The sequence below is a fragment of the Centruroides vittatus genome, unplaced genomic scaffold (genome assembly GCF_030686945.1).
Source record: "Centruroides vittatus isolate TY-2023 unplaced genomic scaffold, ASM3068694v2 contig_1114, whole genome shotgun sequence".
NCBI lineage: Eukaryota > Metazoa > Arthropoda > Arachnida > Scorpiones > Buthidae > Centruroides > Centruroides vittatus.
Window position 1 is genome coordinate 1,265,632 of NW_027120716.1, and position 24,512 is coordinate 1,290,143.

At 27.3% G+C, this 24,512-nt stretch overlaps 2 protein-coding genes across 5 annotated transcripts in view; both read left to right on the forward strand.

Annotated features, from left to right (window-relative positions):
- numb (NUMB endocytic adaptor protein) overlaps window positions 1–2,556 on the forward strand; it is a 95,991-nt gene extending 93,435 nt beyond the window's left edge. For all 4 annotated transcript variants that reach the window (XM_067273125.1, XM_067273132.1, XM_067273117.1 and 1 more), the window contains one exon: window positions 800–2,556. In XM_067273125.1, the coding sequence (XP_067129226.1) occupies window positions 800–1,347 (548 nt within the window). In that variant the 3' untranslated portion in view covers window positions 1,348–2,556. The remainder of the gene's footprint in view (window positions 1–799) is intronic.
- Window positions 2,557–12,507: 9,951 nt separating this feature from the next.
- LOC136977692 (serine/threonine-protein phosphatase PP1-beta catalytic subunit) overlaps window positions 12,508–24,512 on the forward strand; it is a 38,140-nt gene continuing 26,135 nt past the window's right edge. Inside the window, exons 1-2 of the mRNA XM_067273238.1 lie at window positions 12,508–12,598; window positions 12,675–12,766. Of these exons, the coding sequence (XP_067129339.1) occupies window positions 12,715–12,766 (52 nt within the window). The 5' untranslated portion in view covers window positions 12,508–12,598; window positions 12,675–12,714. The remainder of the gene's footprint in view (window positions 12,599–12,674; window positions 12,767–24,512) is intronic.

The window sequence follows — 24,512 nt, forward strand, 5'->3', positions numbered from 1 at the left end:
AAACAATTATAACAAAGAAATCTTGCTGGTCCCCTGATGCTCGTTACAACCAACTTCAACTATATTTGTTCTCGTCTGTAATTTAAATTATAATTAAAATCCTGATTATGACTAGAGTTGTGAAAGTATAGTTGAATTAAACTTACTAAAAGAAAATGTTATTTTTAAACAAGAATGAAAAACTTATCAACTGTTTAAATAATTTTATTACTTCAAGGTGATGCTATTGTTATACTTCTCATCAGAATTAATTTCTTTAAATAGCAATAAATTTTTCAATAGTTAGTTAACAATTTTTTATTTATCATATTCTTGAAATTTGATAAATATATAAATTTAAACTAAAAGCAGTTTGTTAAATTTTAAATATAATTAAATGTGTGTATTTAATGTTTAAATAGTGATTAATATATATTCAAAAATCAATGAAAAGGAATTCACTAACAGTTTAATTGGTTTATTAAAAACTAGAAATTAATCAACTTTTAATTAAGAAATTGTTAAATATATTTTTTGTTTTTTCAATTAAAAAGGCAATACAGTAGAGTCCCATACAATGCAGGGGATTCGTTGCGCATTATAGGAAATCACATTATCAAAACCTGCATTATCACACAATTTATGAAAGTTTAAACCTTGGCCTATAAGTTGAAAAAAAATGTATAACTCTGATCAACAAAATTCAAGGGTTGTTGCTTGCTTTATTTGCACATTGTACGGGACTCTACTGTAATTTTAATTTTATTACTCCAAGAAATTATAAACTATAATTTAATAATTATTAATAATTTTTTTATAGTTATAAATCCATGGGCTGGAGCTAGATTAAGTTCTCGGGCTGAAGCTTGGCTTGCTAGCAATACCAATGCTATACAAGATAAAGAAGAGCAGAATAACTCATCTGGAGATAATATATCCCCTGGAAGTCTTGTGAAAAGTACATCAAATCCATCAGATTTATTTGTTATTCCACCACATATGACATCTGCACAACCACCACCAACACAACCAGTGGTACCACCTCGTCGAAGCAGTCCAAATTTTTCTCATTTACGTAGTCAGTCATTAGGCTCAGCAGAAGCTTTTGTATTTCAAAATTCAGGTAATAAATCGGTCACATATGATCGATCACAACATATTAAATCAGCACAACCAGAAATTCAGAATCATTCCCAAACAAAAAGTACATGGGCTAATGGGAACATTCATTCATCATCTCAATCTTCGGAACCCCCACCTTATAAAGATCCATTTGATGCAGAATGGGCTGCACTTGCAACACGACATCAAGTAAGCACAAATCCTTTTGCACAACATTCTGTCAAAGCATTTGAAGTGCATATGTGAATAAAAATTTATGAAATTAGCCAAATTGTATTGGTTGTTAACTGCTGTGAATTTGTTTTATATCCAGAAAGAAATAACTTAAAAAGTTTAATTGCTTGAAGGAAGTTTTCTTCAAAAATGACGGCAGCTGCTGCACCAAAATTGTATGTTGATTGCCTTACTAGTTATAATTGTTATCAACCAGATGGGCAATGTTGTTACAGCAAAATTTGGCATGTTGTTTTTAACTATACTTAAAGAAATATATTCAAAATATGCATTTCAGTTGGCTAATTATTACATAATCATTCCATATTCATAATATGCAGCTGTTTGGACATAGATATTTAGTGGGTTGATAACTGTATATTATATTCATAATACCAACTATTATGCTGTGTATTTGATTATTCTTCATTCATAGAAATTAGTCTGAAAATTTTTTCTCTTTCTGGAGAAAGAAAATCTCTTACAATTTGTTTGTTCATCCGTCTGAGAAACAACGAATGGAAAACTGTGTAAAAGGAAGCTTGCATGTGATTTGTTACAATCCGGTCCTGTTCTTCAAATAAAGCAGTACATATTTTTTGATAATGAAATAAAGTCTGCAATTAAATTTTTCAGTGAATGCTTAGTTTTATCATGTTCAGAGACAAGCTGGATAGACGAAAATTCTGATGTCTGGAATATATATCAGACTAGTGCCCTAGCCATCAATGAAAAATGATCATATCCTTTTATTTTCTCCAGATGTAGCAACCTGCTGTAAAATCTGACTTCATTTCACCTTTGTACAGACTTTATAGGGTGATCTAAAGTGTGATGTTTATACAGGAGAAAACTATATTGATGTCAGATTGTACAATATACAGTATATGCCACTTACTACTCAGGCAAGCCTTTGTGTATCAGAAATTCTCATTTTAACTCTTCCATATTTGTGCTGACTAATATACCGTGCTTTGATTTTATTTCTTCCGAACCTCACTGCACAAAATCTAATTAGCTAGACCGCATTAGAATAATAGTAACACAAATGTGTATAGTATTATATTACTTTAACCAAAAGATGATGGCATACAATAATAACATAAAAAGAGGTTAAAACAAAAAAACTGCCTATTATGATTTTATATGTACATGTGAGATCTAATATTGAACAAAGTTCATAATTAACTTGTATTTGTTCTTGTCACTTAGTGTAATAAAAAAACATAAATATTATTACAAGTTTCTGTTATCCTGAATTGTGAATTTTTATATTAAGAATTTTTACATTTAATTTTTTCTAAATATTTCTTAAAAATTTATTTAGGAAACCTTTAAACATATATTTAATGAGTTAAATAAATTGTTGAATTTGTTAATCAGTATTTAAAAATATATAATAAAAATTAAATTTTTTATTTATAGAATTTTATTGAAAAACAGTTTTTTACAGTATAAATTTAATTTTCTGTGTGTTAGAGAAAAGCTAATTTCAAATATATTTTAAATCTAAACTTTTGGATCTAAATATAACTAAAAATGTATTTGAAATCTAAACGTTCCACTGAAATACCAAAAGTTCATAACATATCTAAAAATAATCTCTATGATTGTACAAATCTATAAATTGCTGTTTGAATCATACCAAACAAAGTTATCCAATAAAAAATTTTTATATAACTAAATTTTAATTAATGATGCATACTTATGAAAAAGATATTAATTTATAAATTAGAACTGAGCCAGAAATATGTTTTAAATTATTGCACAAAATCTACTAATATACTTGTTTATAATTATTAATATTATATTCCAAGTATTCAATGAATACAACTAACTATGCAACTCATTCATATTTTACACATTTATTTATTATTGAAAAATTAAAATTTGAGTAATAATAAACTGTTTTGGACTTAAAATTTAAATTATTCATTATTATAATTAAGTCAGTAACTTATTGCCAATATTTCAAAATAAAATATTTTAGTAAATTAATATTTAAACATTGTAATCTGTTATCAAAAATTTTATGATAGAAACAACAGAATCTCAAACAATCTTACAAAGTAATGATAAAATTCATCCTTTTTATAATTTGCAAATAAGAATATTGTGATAATCTATACATATTATATTAGTCAGCAATTTTGTAAATGTTGGCTTAGAAAAACGAAGAGAAAATGATGTTTAAAATTTAAATGACGCAAATTTATTATTATAATTATTATTGACGCAGCTCTCTAAAAATATGCCCTTAATGGGAGTTACCGCTTGTAACAAAGATACGCTTGTCATTCTGACAATCCGCAAAATTAAAGATTTCTCAATAATTTACTGAAATAACAGTTTTGAAATTTGTATTTCTATAAAATGTATATGCGTTTTCGATTTTAAAAAATAGTACTTGAATACTCAATTATTTTGAAGAAGTATTTTGTTCCAGACATAAATATTATAAAATCAGTTAAAAATGAATAATTGTTTGATTAAGTTTAAAATTTACTATTATTTGTTATGCATATTTGCTTTGAAAGTAAAAATATATATATAAATATATCCATTAGGGCATTTAAAACTATTCCAATAGAATTTTTTGTTGGAAATTGTAATTTTTGATATATAATAATTTACTAAAAATAATACATTTGGATAGTCGTAAACTTCCTGCTATTAATAAAAAATAATAAATTAGAAAAACAGCCATTTTTTAATTAAATTTCTTATTTTATTTTTCTAAGTGTTTAACATTTATTTTCACGCTCTATGAATTTGGTAGAGGTTTAATGCGTTAGTCTTACATAAACTCCGTCTACATGACAATACATCTTAAACATATAACAATAGTATTTCAGTAAACTGATAGAAAATTTATTTTTTATACGCTTGTTTACGTTGTTAAAATACTGTATATAAGTATGTAATGGAGATTGTCCTGTCATCAAAATTTATTAAATTATAATATACAAATTTACTCATTTATTTCTTGAAAAATTATTATTAAAAAAACTAGATGACCTTAATTTCCTAAGGAAATTAGGACAATATTGTATTTATTTATTTGTAAACTGTCTCTGAAAGTAGTAATTTAAATAACATATATAATAATAATAAACATTAAATTCCTGTTATATTGTATGTTGATAACTATTGTAACAGGAATTTAGTATCAGAAAACAGTTTATTACAGTATTTGATAACTTGACCAGTTATAAATTTATGCTATATTTACAAATAAAATCGCTGCCCAATACATTTTTTTTTGTTTAAGTCATTTATATCATTGTATTATTACATAATTTATTAAAATAAATTTTAAAAAACCATCATGAGATACAGTATAATAATACTACTAAGAAATTTATATCACGAAATAATTATATTCCATAAAATCTTGATTTTATAGAATAAGTCATAAACTTAAGGTAGTGAATAAATAATCTGAAATAGCTGACAAGTGAGATAACATTTTCAATTACAGTCGGTATCATACCTAATTATGTAACTTTATTATTATTTGATTACATTCCATATACTAACGTTTCTTACTTAACCTTGGCGATTTCAAATAATATACTAGAAAATAGATATTTATACAGGAAAAAACTTGGTTATCGCAATCTTCCATTTTTGAAATCTAGTAGATCAGGCAAAATCAGTTTCCGAAGAGTGTGTACAGGATGAAAAAAATTGTCATGGGCATTACTTATTAGTTAACAAAGTGACCAAAACAGATGGTAACGATCATAGACCTATTCGAGATAGGCGTGTGCTTGTCTGCTTTATCAATCAAAAACTTAAAATAAATAGGCCTCCTTAGCCTAATAGATATTTATTGATTTTCTAATAGTTAAATGAGGATAAATAAATCAAACATTATGTGTATAAACCTTATTGGATGGATAATTTGTAATTAAAGGTTAAAGATTGAAAATAACAAAATATGCTCAATATCTGCAACACAAAGATCGAACTATCTTCAATTTTAGGTTTTTCCGGAATTAGTGTCTTGATCTCAGAAGTTTAAGAAACGATAAGCGAGACCGAAGACCGAATTTTGAAGTTATTCTATTTAACTTCAAAATTCGGTCTTGCTTCAATTTGCTAAACAAAAAAAGATTATTTTTAAAATACATTTTACTAATTCATTATTTTTGAATAGAAAAACAAAATATTTGGATTTTCTGATTTTTTTTTAATATTCTGTACAAAGTATATCATTCTGTCTTCGGTAGATGATTTAAAAAAAATGTTTTCGTGAATTGATTTGAATTTTTTATGAAGTGATTATTTTTTTATCATCATCTAATGGATAAATATTTCAAACATTCTCTACACGTGTATAACTCCTATTAGATTTATACACAAAAGTAATTTTAGGTGCAAATTATATCCAATGGCTTTGATCCAAGTGCAGTCTTTCTAAGTTGAAGTTTTTGCATCAAATTAAGTTTAGTTATAATTAGGAACGTCCAGTGGGGAGCAAAAGGAGAAAATTGACCCGAGCCGAAGAAGTAGGGGTCTCTATAAAATTTTTGTTTACTTTCTTCAATATAGTAATTTAATTTACTACGAGGCCCGGAATATGTATTTCGTTCCAGACCCTCATTATCCTCTGGATGACTAGTTGGTATGAATAAAAATTTTGTATAAACGAAATTACTATATCTCATCTTTCAATATTTAAAGTACCTGAAAGTTGTTTTAAAACAAACTTAGAAATTTGATCAAATCTATGAATAAAATTTTAAAAAGATTAATACTCTCCGATTATAGACTATTTTACTGTTATTGAACTTTCAACTACCGTGGGTAGAATTAGATTTGCCAGAAATTCTTGATGTGAAAAAAGAACGAAGATAAAAATAGAATATTTCCTTCCAAAAAAGCAACTATCATTGTTACAATAGTGAATAATAATAAGAAAAACCAGCCCTTTCAGAAATCAGTTAGGCCTATATATATATATGTATCACACGTTATAAATATATACAGTGTTTTAAACCTTAAACAAAAATTACACTATAGTTTAACTTAGGCCCTATTATTATCGTCAATTAATCAATAATATAATATTTCATAAATATTTGGTTACAATTGACATAATAACATTTATAAAAGTCAAAATATAAATCATCAGGGTCATTTTATTTACACTTTTTTTCAAATTTGGAATTAATGAATGAGTGCCAATAATTTGTTTTAATATCAAAGAAATACTTAGTGTAGAAGTTTTGTAATTCTACACTACTTAATAATACTAAATTATATGTATAATTATTATTCTTTGTTATATTATTCAGAGCGACATTTTATTTAGGAAAAAAAAAACTTTTTCTAAAAAAATATTCTGGCAATCTAACAGATATAAACTACCAGTAGTTATTGTAATGGAAATTAGTATGTTGACATGCAGAATTGTACTGTTTATTTTTTTTAAGATACGACAATTTTGCAATATCACATACAATAGTTATGTAATTTTGCTTAAAGGATAATGTTTTTAAAATTACATCTACGGATAAAAATGCGTGGATTCGTTTATTTTTGCATTATCGAATAATCAGATTTTTATTTGCAGTCACAGTTATTTAAAATATAATTGAAATCTTACAATGCCGAAATGAATAAAATAAGGGATAAATAATATGATTTATTTTGTTATCTTGGCAATTTATGTTAATCCTGTTTTGTAAAGTATTGGACGAATGGACAGTTTTTTGAACGAAGCTAAATAAATAGACATCTAAACACACACACAAACTCGTTTTATAATTATCAGTAATCATAGATCAAGTTTTTCACGTCTCAACCAGTTTTCGATTCGTCGGAATTGGCTTTACAGTTTTGGTATCCAGCTCATTTCCGGTTTGTTCCAACTACAAGATATATTTCGAGGAGTCTTTTTATTTTTTAAACTGTAAAATCGACAAAAGAAAATTTATTTGCTTTGAATAAGTATTTAAAGTGATTCTTTTCGAAGATGGAAATTATAGAATATCAATGCTCGATACAAGAGATGTTTCGAAATTTGTTTTTAAGGTTGATTATCGTCAAATTTATTCTTTTGCATTTGTCATATTTAATTTTAATAACTTATATAGTTAAATCTATATTAATCAAAACTCAAAGAAGATAAACAAGATATTAACATTTAACTTACATCCTGTATATTAGAATATAATCTAATGAAATTTTTTGCTTTGTACATAATTAATGTAAAATATTTTTTAAAATGTATAGTAATATTTCTTGCTGTTGTTTCCTCGCCAAAGTCTTCTACATTGTTATATAAGGACCATTTCTGTAATTCGCTTCGTGTCGCTAAGTTTTTCGCAACTCATTTCGAGATTCTTAATGCACGGTTTATATAGTACTGTAAATGTCATAACGTTCGTGACCTGATAATGATAAGCAAGGAAAATGATTAACATGTATATGTATTAATCGTTTTCGTTCCTTATCATTTATTTTTGTTATCATTATCTTTTATTTTTATTAAATATTTTTCTTTATTTATAAAATATATTTTTCAGTTTTAATTTTGATTTACTATTTTGTATCTCTATGAATGTTCCTGTTAAACAGGAGTGTTTAACTAAATTTTTATTTGTATCTAGTTTAATCGATTTCTACGGTATAATATATTTTCACCTATTAAAAATAACAAATTGATTTTCTCCTCATCGAAATTGTGTATATGTAAATTCATTAAATAATGATGAAGTATATTTTTATTGGAAAACACAATTATTGTTCATGCGATTGTTTTTGAATATATTCTCAATTTTATATTATCAAGAAAAGTTCATTTATATCAAAACTGTTTCAAATAGCTCCTAATTTTAATGTTTAACGTTGAAAAATCAGCAAAATTTATTATTAATTTTGAAAATCAATTTTAAATGTGGTTATTTAATTGTTATTAAATGCTATATTTGGCTTTTATCAGATAATACGAAATATTATCTGATAAAAGCCATTAGTTATCCTAATTTAAAATTATAATTTTTATTTAAAATGATTTCTACATTAGTCTTTAAATCTCAATTTATATTAATTTTCTCTATATGTTATTAATGATAACTTATATTTAAATATACGCTGAATAAATTAAAATATTTAAAAGTCTAAATCAAGATGAAGCTAAAACATTTATGTATTTATACTAAAGTAATAAGTGGTATTTTCAAGCTAATAGAGAATTCTTTTATTATAAGTATATTCATTACTGTAGTTATAACCACAGTAGCTGTAGAATCTGTAATTTTAACAGTAGGCGTTTTATGGAATACAGACAATGCTAATCATTGGTCGAATGACAGAGGTGTTCTATTTCTTTGGCCCGAGTTCGAGTCAAGTTCAGCTCAGAATTTTCGTTGGTAGACCGCCTCGGATACATTAGTCCACCGTCTCTCATTATTCGGCTGCCCATAATAGAAGTTGCTGAATTCGATCTGTCATTAAAAAGCCCTCGTAATGTCTGCTGCGTGAAAAGAATTATCATTTTAAATATGTTAGCTAATTGGTGTCTGTTTAAATTGTAAAACCTAGTACACACTTACCAGTATACCTAAACATGTGGATAAAAAAGAAAAACTGATAGTTCTGTCATCCACATGTCTTGGCCTAATTCAAGTCTTCTTATCTCTATATTTTTAAAGTACGAGATAACTATATAGAAAAAATTATTACGTAACTTACTATACAATAAATTGTGATAATTTCTTATTATCCATTACTCCACGATATTCCAAATACAGTATACTGTAAAATATTATTTTAAAAATCTCGTTAATGCAGTAACTATAAATAAGCTAAATGATGAGCATTCGGTAAATTTTGATACAGATTGTTGTTAGAGATAAAATTTGATACGAAACAAATTATTTCGAGCATGGCTGAAAAGTAAAAAGTTCCTTTGTAAATATATACAGTAGGATTCCATATTAACGTTTACCCCGCTTATACGTTCATTTTTAATTGTTCATAAAAATTGTTACTTCATAAAAACAATATAATTTAGAACAATTGCGGTAGGCTGCAGCCTTAAAATTGGCAGCCGCTTGGCTATCTGGTCTTCTGTCCGAGCTGCTTTCCAATATTTTTTAAACTTGTAAACAGAAATGGTATAAATTATAATTTCATTTATTTTGGATTTAGTTTTTACGTTTTTAATTCCTGAAATTTAAAAAATCAATCTGTGTAACAAAATTTATGAATTCTTTATTAAAATCACGTCAAGATAGTCTGAAAGATCATTTTAAAAATTCCTCATGTAATTATGAAGAAATACAAAATTAAAATACTATTTAATTGATAAAATTTTTAATCTATGCTATAAAGCTTTTTTAAAAAATTCTAATAATACTGTTTATTAAGAAAAATAATATAAACATTTTAAATACAAAGTAAAAAATCGATATTTATTACCCATCATCAAATTCTACATAACTTTTTTACTTTTCTATAAGAATTTTCACTTTTTATTATGCCAATTTTTATACAATTATTTAAAAGACCTTGTAAACAAATTTATATTCTCAAGTTTTGGTAAGATTTCAGAATAACACATTTCTATGTAAACAAACACAGATGAATTATCTCAAAAATATAGACTTTTTTCCATTAAACTTACATTTTATTTATTTCTAACTATAAAACAATAACTTCCATAGAATAAATATATATTTTTTCTTTATATATTTTATGATCAATAACTTTTGAATGACTGTGGGAATGTTTTTATTTTCAATATTTGTGTCTTTTGGCATTACTATAGGCTAATTGAAACTGAACTTAACGCAAAAGCCTAGAAGAAAAGACCCCAGAATCTGACGCCTTAACTATCTCGGCCGTCTGACTCGCTTTATCCTTTTCCAAGCCAATACAGTTAAAGAGTCAGCTTATCTCACTGGATTGATCCGTGATCGAATCCGGGCGATCACGATGGGCTTGATAAAAAGGCTCTTATAGGGCCCATAGAATAAAAAGAGTTTTAAAAAAGTGTGCGCCTATTTTTCTGAGAGATCTTCACTTAAACTCAGATCCTTCAGAAATTTCCTTGGCTGATCTACAGATATATTGGAATCCGTCACTCACTATTTGGCCGACCTATTATGAACCTGGTTAAATCAGTGATGGCATAAAAAAAACTCTCCTAATGTCCAAAAGACAGGAAATGTTTTAAAAAGTAGATACCTTCATTCCATTGTTTTTGTTCGAATTTTCGACATTTGTTTACTCAATATCTAAAATCAGTAAATATGCAAAAGCTTAATTTTTTGGATAAAATATTCTTTGAAATCACAGACTACGAAAAGTACAGTACTTTTTCATTGTATTGTATTATCTAAAGCTATTCGTATTGGGATATAAAAAAGGTTTTTTAGTGTGTTGATTTATCGTATTATTGTTTGCTGTATGTAGTGGCATTATTAATTTTCTAAATTATATTTTACTGACCAGTAATGGGACTTAAAGATTATTTTCAGTAAAATGACTTATTTCATATTCAGAAATGCTTCATATTTAGTACAATAGTTTCGAACGTTGGAGTAATCGAATTTGTAGCTTGCAACTATACAACATACAATTTTTTGAACCATATCTTTATTCTAATAGTTTGCAGTGTGACTGATTATGAATACATTAATAGCCTATATTTTAGTGGCTAGAACTATAAACATTTATTTATTTATTTTTGTTAAACATTTTAGGAAAAAATTATTGAACTGATTAGGATTAAGCGCTCTTTAGAGTTGGATTCTTTAAACAAATATTTTAAAAATTTTATCCGTTTTTGCAGGCACTAAGACGCCTTTTACAAGTCCATCGTGGTTCGGCTATACCTAGGACACGAATAGAACGGCTAGATGGTGATAACGAAGCATGATATATCCCTGTCAAGCCATCCAAGAAAATGTATTGGGTTCCGATTCAGACTCGTTAAAACCAACAGGTGTATTATATACATTTTAATATTTAGGTCTAACTCTTCTAATTTTTCGGGCAATAAGATGATCTTTTGTATACCCATCGTGATTGCATATCACCTTTATTATGATTCGAGCCCCCAATAAGGGGACTAGACGATGAAGTTGAATACGGGCCAACTATCATTAAATTTGCCACTGAACAATCTATACTCAAACCCGAATCTGCTAGACTGGCAGGTTGGTGTCTTTATCGTCTCAGCCATCGACTGTTTTTATGTTATATAGATTACAGCGGGATGCGAACAAGTAAAGATTGAACGACTATCTTACAGAGGAATGTACGAATCGTTCAACCGAGAAGAACCGTTAATTTTGAAAATCTCATTCATTATTATCAATTCAAGCAGAGTAGTCATCTAAAACGACATCTCTACCACAAATTTTTATTTTGATCTTTACGACGGACATTTAACGATGTTAGACTAAATCAATTTATGAAAACACGCACACGGGTGTCCTGCGGCCGCACACGTGCGTGTTTTTATCGGCTGCCGAGGTTGTAGGCCGCTGGCCACACGTGGGTGTTTAAACGTTTCTTGACGTTTTCGTCAGGTATGACGTTGGACGCACACGTCCTCCCTTAAATCTGCGAATTTTAATTAAACTACATCAGACAGAACGTTAGAAGCGTCACCACATTTGTGTTTTCGTATCAATCCGAAACAGTAAAACTTAGCTGTTTCGTTTCCTCAGAAAATACCTGGTTTATATTCAAAATTACCGTACGTTTTTAAACTATTAAATACGATAAATTTACAATCGTTTGATAAATATTAAGATACGTAGCACATTACTGAAAATTTCAATACTTAGCAATGTTTGCTATTTTAATACATTGTTTTGCCAACTTACATACAAAGTATAAAAAATGTTTACAGTTCGTGCACACGTTGTACCGTTGCATTTGTCACGCGTTATTCAGGGACTGTCCATAAATTGTCGCATTTATCTTGAAATTTTTATTCTCCCTTCCCCTCTTATCCCAGTTTCCGTAACCTCTCTCCTCTTCGGACATCAACAAAACTCAACCCCCCCTTAAAACCTTGAACGATAAAAATTTTGAAATAAATATAATAAAATGCATAAAATTTTTCATCTTGCAAATTTTTCATTAGTTTGAATAAACGTAGAGTTTTATTATTATATTTAGGAAGATACAAAATTTTCATACGATGAATGCTTTCTACCGTCGAGGTATTGTAAAAATTATATACTTTACATATTATCCATGAAAAACGAAAGGAAGTGACATAAACGGAACGTTTGAAAAGTATCCGCCTACGAAGGTACGGCAGTGATTGTATATTTTCGATATTTCCTTTAAAATAACAAGTCAGACAGAACGTTCGGGTTTGTTGCTAGATGGCATGAAAGGATCTTGACGTCATCAAGCGGAGGAAAAATGTCGGAGAGTGAGTTGAATGTTGATAGCATTATTTCGAGATTGTTGGAAGGTAAGAATATTTTTCGTTAAATGCACGATTTGTATAAATAATACTTATACCCTAATTTTAAATGCTTTAATAGCGGCAAAAATATGGAAATTTAATAACTCAGTTAATGTGTAAATCGTATGTTGTTACATTAGGCTTAACTGTTGACTCGTGACAGTTTATGTATCTCGGTTTATAAAAGTCGATATTTGGATTGGTTTACGTGTAAAATGTATTGCAAAATAACTTGTATTCGTCAGTTTACGTGATTTTGAAATGGCGCCGAAGGATTTAAGAACTTTTAATAGGCAGCTGTACACAAAGGAACCTATTATAGCACGGGTATTTATTGCAATTCTTCTCCAATGAAAAATATATATCTTTTCACATAAAGTTACTCTCAACGTTTTTAATTTTATTAAAAGCATTAAACCATCAGAATTATTCATTTGTAAATTTATTCTAATTGTAAATTACAACCAATTGTTTCATTTTTTTAAGAAATAAAGATACATGATATCTTAATTAAAAGGAAATTTGATACTTGTGAGAGAATATGTAATTATTTGTTTATAATTACTCTACAGAAATTGTTATTGTGAAGTTTTTCAATCAAACATTTCTTTTTTTAATATGAGTTTCCTTGAAACAGAAAGAAACAAGAAATGATAGCGAATGAAGTGATTATTTTTATATAGTTTTACTATAATATGTATTATGATTATGTGTGTTTGTGTTTGTTGGCTGCGTTCGGCAGACTTGAGGATTCTGGAGCTGTTGAGTATTTTTCTGCCAAACGCCCTGTACGATAGTGCTCTTTCGGAATGTGTTATGTCACGTTTGGTAGTGTCTTTTGTTTACACTACCTATTGCTACCCAAAACTGACCGGTGAGGCTTTTTGTTCCCACACAATGTTGCTCGTCGTTTGGCAGATCGGGTTGCTACGTAACGGCTACTGATTTGCTCGGTTACGACTGTTGAGTCTGGTGAATGCAGCCGTTAAGCATTCTTATACTGATATTATAAGTAGCCTGTTTAAATTACTCATTCTTTGTTTATAACCAAAATAGAAGTTTAAAATGAACAACTACAAAAAATTGAAATTTGATAAATAACAAAATCCAATATTAGTTTTTCACTTAGAAACCTTACTTTTTAATAAATATCACTTGGAAAACTCTATAAATACAATATTGTATTGAAAGATGAAAAAGTGTTTGATAAGTACAGTTTGTTTGTGAAATCCAAACTAAATAATAATTTATTCTGTACGCCTCATTTAAATTGTTCAAATTTTTCAACACCTAGGTTCTCGATAATTCTTAATATATGAATTTTTAATTAAGAAACTTTATTCTATATTATGCAAGAATAGTTCTTTACTCTTATACATATTTAGCAAAATATATTTAGGTCAAAGTAATTATTTTTTTTTTAATTAAAAGTGTCTCCCAAAATTATCTTCGTATATTTTAAAAATAACATTTATATATTTTTTCCCCTTCATTTTCTTCTCATTGTATAATTCAATATTTTTATGATTTTCCATAATCTTAATTTTAGGCATATTAGAATATAAAAATTAGAAAATTTTAGTTAGAAATGAAATGAGTTAGAAATTGATTATTTACTAGAACATTAGATAGTATATTGCTTTCTCTATTTAATGAAGAAAGTTACATATTTATATAAAATAACTTCATTATAATTAAACTCTATATTATTTACTAATTCTATAGAAGTTTGAACATTTAAGTTATTTACTTAGAAGTATTTATAGTTTTTCATTTGTATAAATTACTATCAATTATCATAAAAAAAAAACTATCATTTTCTTTGATTATTCATATTTTTAATCTATTGTTGTTAAATGCTGCATTAGAAGCATACAGAGAGATGTCAGGTTAGATTTGTATTAAATTTTGTTTCAAATAAAATTATACTTTCTGTAAGAATTATTGAGAATTCCTACAATGACTTCATTTTTAATATGAAATAATTCTGTTTATTTTGGGTTGAAGACCTATTATGAAGAATGTATTATATTGTTAAATATATCAATTATAGATTTACAGTGCTAGCTTGATGGTAACTTGTCCGAGGCAAGCCCAATATTTGCTGCCCTGCTTCCGGAATGCTTGTTAATAGAGAGAAATTCTAGCACTTTTATATAAACTATTTATAAACAACTTTAATATTTATTTACTGTATCTGGTATATTAGTTTTATTTTTCCTCCTTGAATGCTCGCTTTACCTCTTAAAGCAGTTGCCTTACTCATCAATGTGGCTCTATAGGTTTATAATATGATACTTATGGTTTAATGTGAATTTTATATTGAAGTAGACAGAGATAATTGGGAATTTGATTGTAGCTTAAATAGATTAGTAAAGAATTTACCTTAGATGTTAATATTTTTAAGTTAGATGAAATATTTGAAACAAAATAATCAAGTCTATATTTATGTCATTGAAATAACATGATCTAGTATCTGGAAACCAGCTATTCTGGAGTTTAATTTAAAGAGCTGATATTTATTTTTTCTTTATTAATGATAGGAGCATTGAGTGTAAATAGAATATACTACAATAAAACATAGCTTTTCTTAAAAATGTATAATTAATTAAATTTATTTATTGATAACTTCGCTTTTTTGTTTTTTATATGCTATTTAAAAAACAAATAGTACAGGCAAAAGTATAGTTGATATGAAACTAGTGCCAAAGGATTTGTACAGTACATTGTCATGTAAGGTAAATAAAATTTTGCTGGTACAAATACTCATATTCTTAGAAATGATTCAAAATTAATTATTTAAAATGGGCATCTATTTAATTAAGCTAATAAAAAAACGATGAATATTGAATTATGCATCAAAAAATTATATTTTATAACACTATTGTTATGCTGTATGCATTAAAAAATAATTTAGAAATTCTTTAAAATAAAATTAGATTGAAACTCTTCATTAAATTATAATTTTGGAGCAAATATATATTCATAGTTAATTATCAACAAACATGAATTTAACAATGTGTGGGTGTGTTCAGTGAGTGGGATTCAGCTGGTTTGCACTGGTTCAACAGAACCATTTTTTAAAATATTTTTAGTTTAGTGAACTGGTTGTTAAAATTGCACCTGTAATATTTATTTATGCAATTATTGCAAAAGTCTGCATTTACATCAGACTGCCAACTTTTTAACAGTTCAATGCAGACTGGAGTGATCAAAAAAGAAATACTCTGCAATAGAAGAATAAATGTAAGTGAGAAGTCATCACTGCTTGATTAATCTGTGACAACCTATCACAATTAAGCATTTGACATTTTCTGTTCAAACTCATGGGTACAAGTGATAAGCTGTAGGCACAGATATCTGTTTCTGATCCAGGAACTATAGGATAATGTGTTTCCAGGACAGTTTTTCATATCAATATTAATTTCTATTGCTGGATAGTTTTCCGGATAACGATTAATCACATAGTCAATAATTTTCAGATAAAAGCAAAGCAAATTGAAAAATATGCCAATCAATTATGGAAATATCTTGATTTGTAGTTTTATTGTTGCTTTTTGTCAGGGACATTTAAAATTTTACTTGTAATTTTATAACCTTTTTGTTATGTTAAGAAATACAGTATTATTGTATAATGTCGATTTGTTCTCATTTGGATACTTGTAGCTCACAATGAAATGGCTAGACTGCATTGCATCCAATGTTTATTTTTTTAACTTTTGAGATGTTATATTGTGGTTTTCAGTTAATTTTTACTACTGTTATTATTTTGTATATATTTTTAATTTGTGAGGTGCATTTATGTGAAAAAATACTGTAAAGTAATATTTACAAATAAATATTTTTTATATTTAAAATGCCGCTAGTGTAGCAAACTAGTCGGTAAATTATTTCAATCCTTCCATTTGGTATGATATTTAAAATACAGTGCTATTCAAAATGATTGTTTTCAAGTCATCATACATACAAGCCTTGGAATAGAGATACAATTTATTGTATGTATAAAAAATAGAAAATAAAAATCCACTTTTTGATAAAGACTATGCATTTTGGGCTGTATGCTTCTCTTCAGTCATTATGTATAATGGTAAAACTGTATAAGAAATTACAGAGTGCATTTAATAGTTATTTATGTTTAACATGTGTACAACTCAAAAAATTACAAAATTAAAAATATAACTAATTGTTAAAAAGTGGGATTAAACAAGTAAAAGTGAAATAAATTAAAATATAAATAAATAAATAAAGAAAAATAATTAAATATTGATAAAAAATAATAAGAGGATAAAGCTGTAAAATAAAAATAAAAATTTTTGTTAAAATTTAGAAAAAATTGACCAATAAATGGAATAAAAAGATAAAAACTTTTAACCAGTTTTTATTGGTTTTAAAGACAAGGTGTAAAGAACTTCACTGTACATTTGTCAGGAAGTCATACAATTTATTTTTTTATTTTATAAGACATCTCCATGAGATTTTTTAAAACTATATTACAAATGTTCAATATATGCACCTTTGTAACTCTATATATGATAGTCAGTTTGTCTCACACTTGCAGCAGTATTTCTGTGTTGATAGTTTCAATAGTAGCTGATGTACTGTACATGTGCAGTTCTACAATACATGTGGAAAGAGGAGGGACATACACTTGGTCTTTTAGATACCCCCAAGAAAGAAAGAAATTGCAGGTGATTAAATCAGGGGATTGAGGTGGCCAGGCCAGGATAAAGAAGTTTTATCACTACCATTAGTAGCCATTCTACAAAACTTGCCATCTGGCTAATGCATAACTACATAAATGCAAGAAGTATGAATAAAACTGAGTTTTCTTATCTATCAATGCAGGTAACAATGCTGTCAGTGACATATGCATAAAAAAGTAATGAAACCCTTATCATTATGAATAGTCCTGTATTGTCAAAAAATAGGCTAAATTAAAATTTAATAAATAAAATGTAAATTATTTATTGTGTATGTATAAATTTTATTATTAAATTAAGATAAAAATATTTTTTTATTTTGTAAAAAGTCAAAATTTATTTTTTGATTAAATGATTTTTTTAGAGCTTCTCTTCTCCATCTTCAGATCCAAATACAAAAATATTAAGATTTAATAAAATTCCATAGAACATTAAAAGATAATGAAGAACAATGAGTATTTTAAATAATAATTGAAAATGATATGGAGTTGAATCAATCTAAAAAATTTTTTTTTCTTGTTTATAATGTTTTATTTCAAAATTACACAGATTAGTTTTTCGTATTGGTTATTTTACTTTCTCATCTGTTATAGAATATAACATAGGGAAAATATGGTGATAAGTTAAAGTTCCTGGTTTTTTTCCTTATTGTTTTGACACTCAAGCCCAAAGATGTTTAACTTTTTTTAAAAATTTTTTTACATTATCACTAAACCCGATATAAAGCTACACCCCAACCAATGTCGAATATTATCAGGCTAGAAACAGCTATAATATTAATAATTTATAAGACAATTTGGCACTAGAGTTAGGCATTAGGTGTCATCTCTTGATAAATTTAATAATTATAACTTTAATTAAATAATTTAGAACTACTGGAAGAAAAGAATCTGCCTGGATTATTTAAATTATTTAATTAAAGTTATAATTATAAAATTTATCAAGAGATGGTGCCTAATGCCTAACTCTACTGCCAAATTGTCTTATAAATTATTAATATTATAGTCGTTTCTAACCCAATAATATTCAGTATTGGTTGGTGTGTAGCTTTAAAAAAAAAGTTAAATTCTGTGTGTGCAGGTGTTATTATTTCATTATATCTCAAGACTGAATGAACCAAACTTTTTTAAACTTAGCAGTGTTATTTCTGTATACAAGGCATTGATGCTATTAAATTTTGATGGTTAAAAGTCAAGGGAATGGAGAAATAGAGAGAGAGGTCACATATTGTCTCAAATGGGGGTAAGACTTAATGAAAATTTCATGTGTTGTTATTTACATTAAAAAAAAAGTCTACTCTCAAGATTAAGCTTTTGCCTTTTCATAATAATTATTGGGTTGTTCGGAAAGTAATTTCGTTTTTTCCATAGAAAAATAAACGCAATATTCTTATAATAAATAAATATTTTATTGAATTATATATTGACTATTTTGGTCAAATACCTCTTGTCATTGTTTCTAGTAGTAGCATGATTTCACATTCATAAAAATTTTGATCGTTGTTTACAAAAAACTGATCCAAGTGATTTTTGACATTGTCATTTCAAGTAAATGTCTTACAGTTAAAAAAAAAATTTGTATAGACCGGAACAAGTAATAATCTGAGTGTGCCTGATCTGGCTGAATATGGTTGGTGTGATAACACATCCCATCTAAGCTATAACAGTTTCTGACCAGTTACCAAACTTGTGTGAAATTTGGCATTATCATGGTAAAACACTACACTTTTGTTGATCAATTCTGGCCTTTTCTGTTTGATGATATTACTCAATTTGTTTACTTGATGGCAGTATACTTTCGAATCAATTGTTAAATTGTCTGGTAAAAGCTCAAAAAAAACTTTTTTTTAAATCCCACCATAGAAAGCATCTCTCTTTAATAACATGTGGAGCTTTGAAACGAAACCAATTTGTTTTAAGTAATAATAAACGGTTCAATTTAACAGATTTAATCTCGTAGTGATTTCACGTGTTGTTATATGGCAGATTGCTTCAATCAGTACCTTTATTTTTTCATTGGCTTCAGATGGCCATCCAGAATGTGGTGTATCTTCGATATTAAAATTGCCAGAATGCAATTTTGTAAACCAGTTTTGGCACTGTCTTTCTCTCAACACATCATCTCCAAACATGCACCACAATTTTTTTCTTGTTTGGACAGCATTTTGATTTTTTAGTTATAAAAAAGCAAAATATCCCGAAAATGATGCTTTCAATTTTCCATATTTGATGGGTCACCGAAAAAAAAAAACAATTGTACAGAATCAAACAAAATTTTTTACAAATAAGTAAGCCTTAAAATGTCAGCTGTCGAAGTATATAATGAAAATGTGGTTTAAAATAAAAGTGGCTGGTAAAAATACATCTAATTCCTCTAGTAATAAAAAAACAAAATTACTTTTCGAACAACCCAATAATATAAAAATGATTTTTTTCAATAAAGTCTTACAACAGATGACACTACAGGCAATTTCAATTTTATGCTAATGTGTCTTAGCAATTTTTTAAACTTAAATATTCTTTTAAATAGAGAAATTTCTCATAATTCAGCAAGTTTACTATTAAGTGTTCTTGTTATTTAAATTTTACATCGTAGTATAATTGAAAATTATCAGATTTATTTCCTGATCTCCTTAATCTCCTGTTCAAGTGCTGGAAAATTTGAGCAATGGTCCTTTTAGTTATCATCAAAGATCCATTAAAAAAAATATATATATATTATTTGTCATAATATTTTGGGATTTGTTTCTTTGTACTTTTGTTAACATGAAACAATTAATAGAATAATTATTAAAACAAAAAAATGTTTTAAAAATTAGAATAAAATATCATTTTTCTAAATTTAGAAAAATCTAATACATGTCAGATTACATTGAAACTATTTTTTTTTTTTTTAATTCCAGTTAAAAATTTTATTTGGCACTTTGGACACAAGCTTTTAGTGACTGTTCAAAACAGAATTCTCTTTTTTGTGAGAGTTCAAAGAACTTTTCAACATACAATGAATGTCAGAGTTAACAATATTATAGTGTTTGAATCTGTTTTAAACTCTTGTTAATATATTTTCATTAGTTTCAGCATCGGACCTATGTATTTCTGATCTGGAATTATCATTTATTAAAGTAGTTTCATCGCCAATAACTTTCTGCACATAGCCATTTTACAAAATATCAAAATGTTAAACATGTGCCACTTAATGGTAAAAATGATTTTTTTTTTTTTTTTTTTTTTTTTTAAGTATACTTTCCACAGTGACCATAGATGAGTTTAAGCCTGTGATTTCCAACACAGGGTGTGTACCCCATGGGGGCAATTCGAGAATGAGTTATAAACAGTAAAGTTTGAAAGCCCGCTAATTGCTCTTATATCTTCTTATAAATTAAGCTGAGAATGTTTTTTAAATTTTCCTCTTTCTTACACCATCATCTTAGTGTCTTTTCTGTTTCGATAACCATTACTACGTTAGGAATCTTTATTTTATTGTAAAATAATTAAAATAATAAAAGTATTACAGAAAAAGCTTCCCTTAAAATTATTTTATATTTATGCATTTCAGTTTTCTATTATAGGTTTTGAAACTTTGTTTTACTGTTTTTTTATATCTGTTCATATTGTTATTACTTTTTAAACAATTTCTTAGTTATTTCTTTCTCAGTACTTCAACTACCCTTTTGGCTATTTTATTTTTCTTTTTCATAAATGCCATGTTCTTTGGAATCTTGTTTAAACCAAGTTAATGGCCTTTTAGGCTTTCTCCACATACGTAGGAGTTCTCTTTTTAAATAATAAGAATTATATGTAATGGGACATCAGGATTTTAGGTGGGACTTGGCCAAAAAAACATTGGTCTAAGCTGTCCAGCTCTATAGAATAACAAGTAAAACTGTGAATACATGAGACTTGTTCTTCATTTTGTAGAGAAAAACTGGCTTGATGAGCAAGATTATTTTAAGTATCAAACCTGGTATTACAAAATCCTTTTTACATGGAAAAATCATAGAATCTCAGTACTTCAGTAGAAAATGCCATAAATTTTTAAAGTTTTTTGTTATACGCTTTCTTAGTAAAGTTTTTAATTTTTGATTGTTTTAGATATAACTTGATTGATTAATTTAATTTGTTTAAAAATAAGAATAATTGGAAATAATTGGAATAATTTTTTAAAAGCTTTTTTTTTTTTTAAGAGAATCTATACTGTAATCTCTCTTATCAGTCATATTATGAAATTACTTCACTTTGGAAAAATTTCACATACTTAGATAAATGGCTTTTGTATTTTGTTTTTAAGTAACATTTCTATGGTAAATGGGGTAAATGTTTTTTTTTTTTTTTTAATACAAATGAACTCAAAATAAATGTTACTTTATATTAAATTTTTATAAATTTGATATAGCATTTTATTTTGAATTTATTTAACCAGTGATTGATTACAAATGCTGTAAGTAATATTACTTTATATAAAATTTGTAGAAATTTGATATAGTGATATTGTGATTTGAATCTTTCCTGTTTTTAAATTAAAAATGAATAAATGTAAATACAAGTATTTTATTTCAGTAACAAAGGAGTTGCTTAGATATGAAAATAAATAATTGTTCTAAAACAAGTTCAAAATATGAAAATTATAATTTTTATTATCTTCAGAAATTTTTCAAAATCATAAAATTATCATCAAAGTTGTATAATTAAGTTTGAATGAAGAAAAATTTTATCATACAAGCTTGTATATTAATGATTTTATTCAATATCTGTTTTATGATGTGCAAAAGACACATCAAATTCATCACAAGTGCAGAAATTTCAAATTGAAATTAAAAATTTAAATTCTATATATGAGGATCTTAAAAACAAAATGTATGTATGAAGTGGCAATAGTATTGTTTTTAATATTAAAGCATTTAAAGCTTGTTACCTGTAATTTGAACAGATTTTGCTCTTAGAATGTATTGAAGTGTCATCGATTTTATCATTCATTTGAAAGATTTACTGGCTGTTCTCATTTTCATCTCACATACTGTCTTCTTCAGTTTGAGATAATGCATCTCTGTCATCTGCCATTTTATTATTACTAGGTCTAGGAATTTTAGTTGATGATGATCTTATTTTTAGATAATTACAGTGGTTAATAAAGAGTAAAAAATAGTTTTTTAAAATATTAAATTATTTGATATAAATGATGTACCATATTTACTCGCATATAAGGTGAGGTGTGACTTTAAAGATCAAAAGAAAGAAAATTAGATTTATTAATATAATTCTAATTTTATTTTGTTTAATTACAAATAAAATATCAAATGCACATAAGTGCACACATTGTCCTGCAAAAATTACTGGCATTTTAAACTTTAAGGAAAAAGTCTTGTAAAATCAACAACATAATTTGTTTGTTTAAAGCTGGACAATTTGGAACCTGTTTTGCCAATTCTTAACAATTGAATTCACTCTTCGTCGATTACACTAAGTTTCTCTGAATTCTGATTTCCAAATAATCATCTGTTTTCACATGGGAATGAATTACAACTTATATTGGGCTCCCATGAAATTTTGGAATTCAATTCAAATTTGCATTTCCTATTGCTATTCACTTTTACTCCTGACAATACACAAGAATGATTGAAGCCACCCAGATAAAATACTTTTGTTTTTAAACACCAGAAGATGAGAATCTGGTAAACAATGCGAATGCACAGTTTACAAAAATTATTGCTAAAATGAAAAGAATCTTTCACTTATGTGTATAGTACAACCTAGGTTTTTGAAGCAGTGAAAAATAAATAAAAACCTCGTCTTATATGTGAGTAAGTATGGTAATTTATTTTTGCAGAAGTAGATCTGAATTTCTTGTCTCCTATCATATAATGACAGGCTATTGTTGAAATCACTGATCTTTTACCTAATCCTTTCTTTTGCTTCTATTTTTACAAATATGTTTTTTTTAAGTTCAGATAAATATATCAACTAGAAGAAAAGAACTTCAATTCTGCTACTTGATGAATCAATGAGCAACACAAATTACATGGATCATTTCTGGAAACATCTCTTTAGGCTTTAACATTGCTTTGGTCATGTATGGAACTGCAACAGTTAGAACAAAGAGCAAATTTTTATACAAAATTCCTTGCTCATGTTTTCAGAGTAATTGTAAGGCTTTATTTACTGCTGAGAAACATCCATTCATTATTTTATTGCCATACGAAAGTACAGGTCCTGGTACCGCAGTGAGCACAACTGAGTAACAGGTACAACAGTAAAAATACAGATAAAATGGTAATACAAATACAGAAGACATACATAATAAAGTAAAAGTATAAAAGAATAAAAACACATTCAAAATAAGTCCACAGGACAGTTATTACACTAGGATACATACATAAACATGGTGATAATATGATTAATTACATAAAAAGAACAATAGAGAAATGATGCAACACGTGACGTGAGTGACACAGGACACAACGAGTACAGAGTAATAGCAATAACATAATAAATTGTAAAGAATACTAGTGAAAACAACTAGAATCAAAGTTAAGTGAATACGTGGGATCAGAGCAAAAGGCTGGTATTAGGGCTTGTAATCAGTTCTTTCAATGGCTAGTGCCTTTGCCTTTAAATAAACTGGGCAGCATTTATCCATAGTGTTGTGGTCATGGTTATTATTGCTTTCTCTAATACAGTTAGTGCACTTTGGTGACTCTGCTAACATAGTCTTTAAAGAGGTGATATCCACTACAGTGGCTGCAGATGCTAATATCAGATGTGCAATTGCATGTGTGATGACCAAATTTTAAGCACTTAAAACACTTATTAGTGGGCACAAAGTCATAGATTGGGCATCTAGTCCAATCCAGGCAGATTTTGTCATGTTTTAGAAGCATTTCTCTTAATTTTGGAGAGACCTCAAGCACCCACATTATAAGATTAGAGTCTTTTTGCTTAATTGAGAAGTGTACCAGGGCTTCACCCTCGAAGGTCTTCTCATCATCATAGGAAGTATTGATCTCAATGTTTTGCTCAAAAATGCTTTTACTGATAAGATCTCTCTGTAGTGAAGCT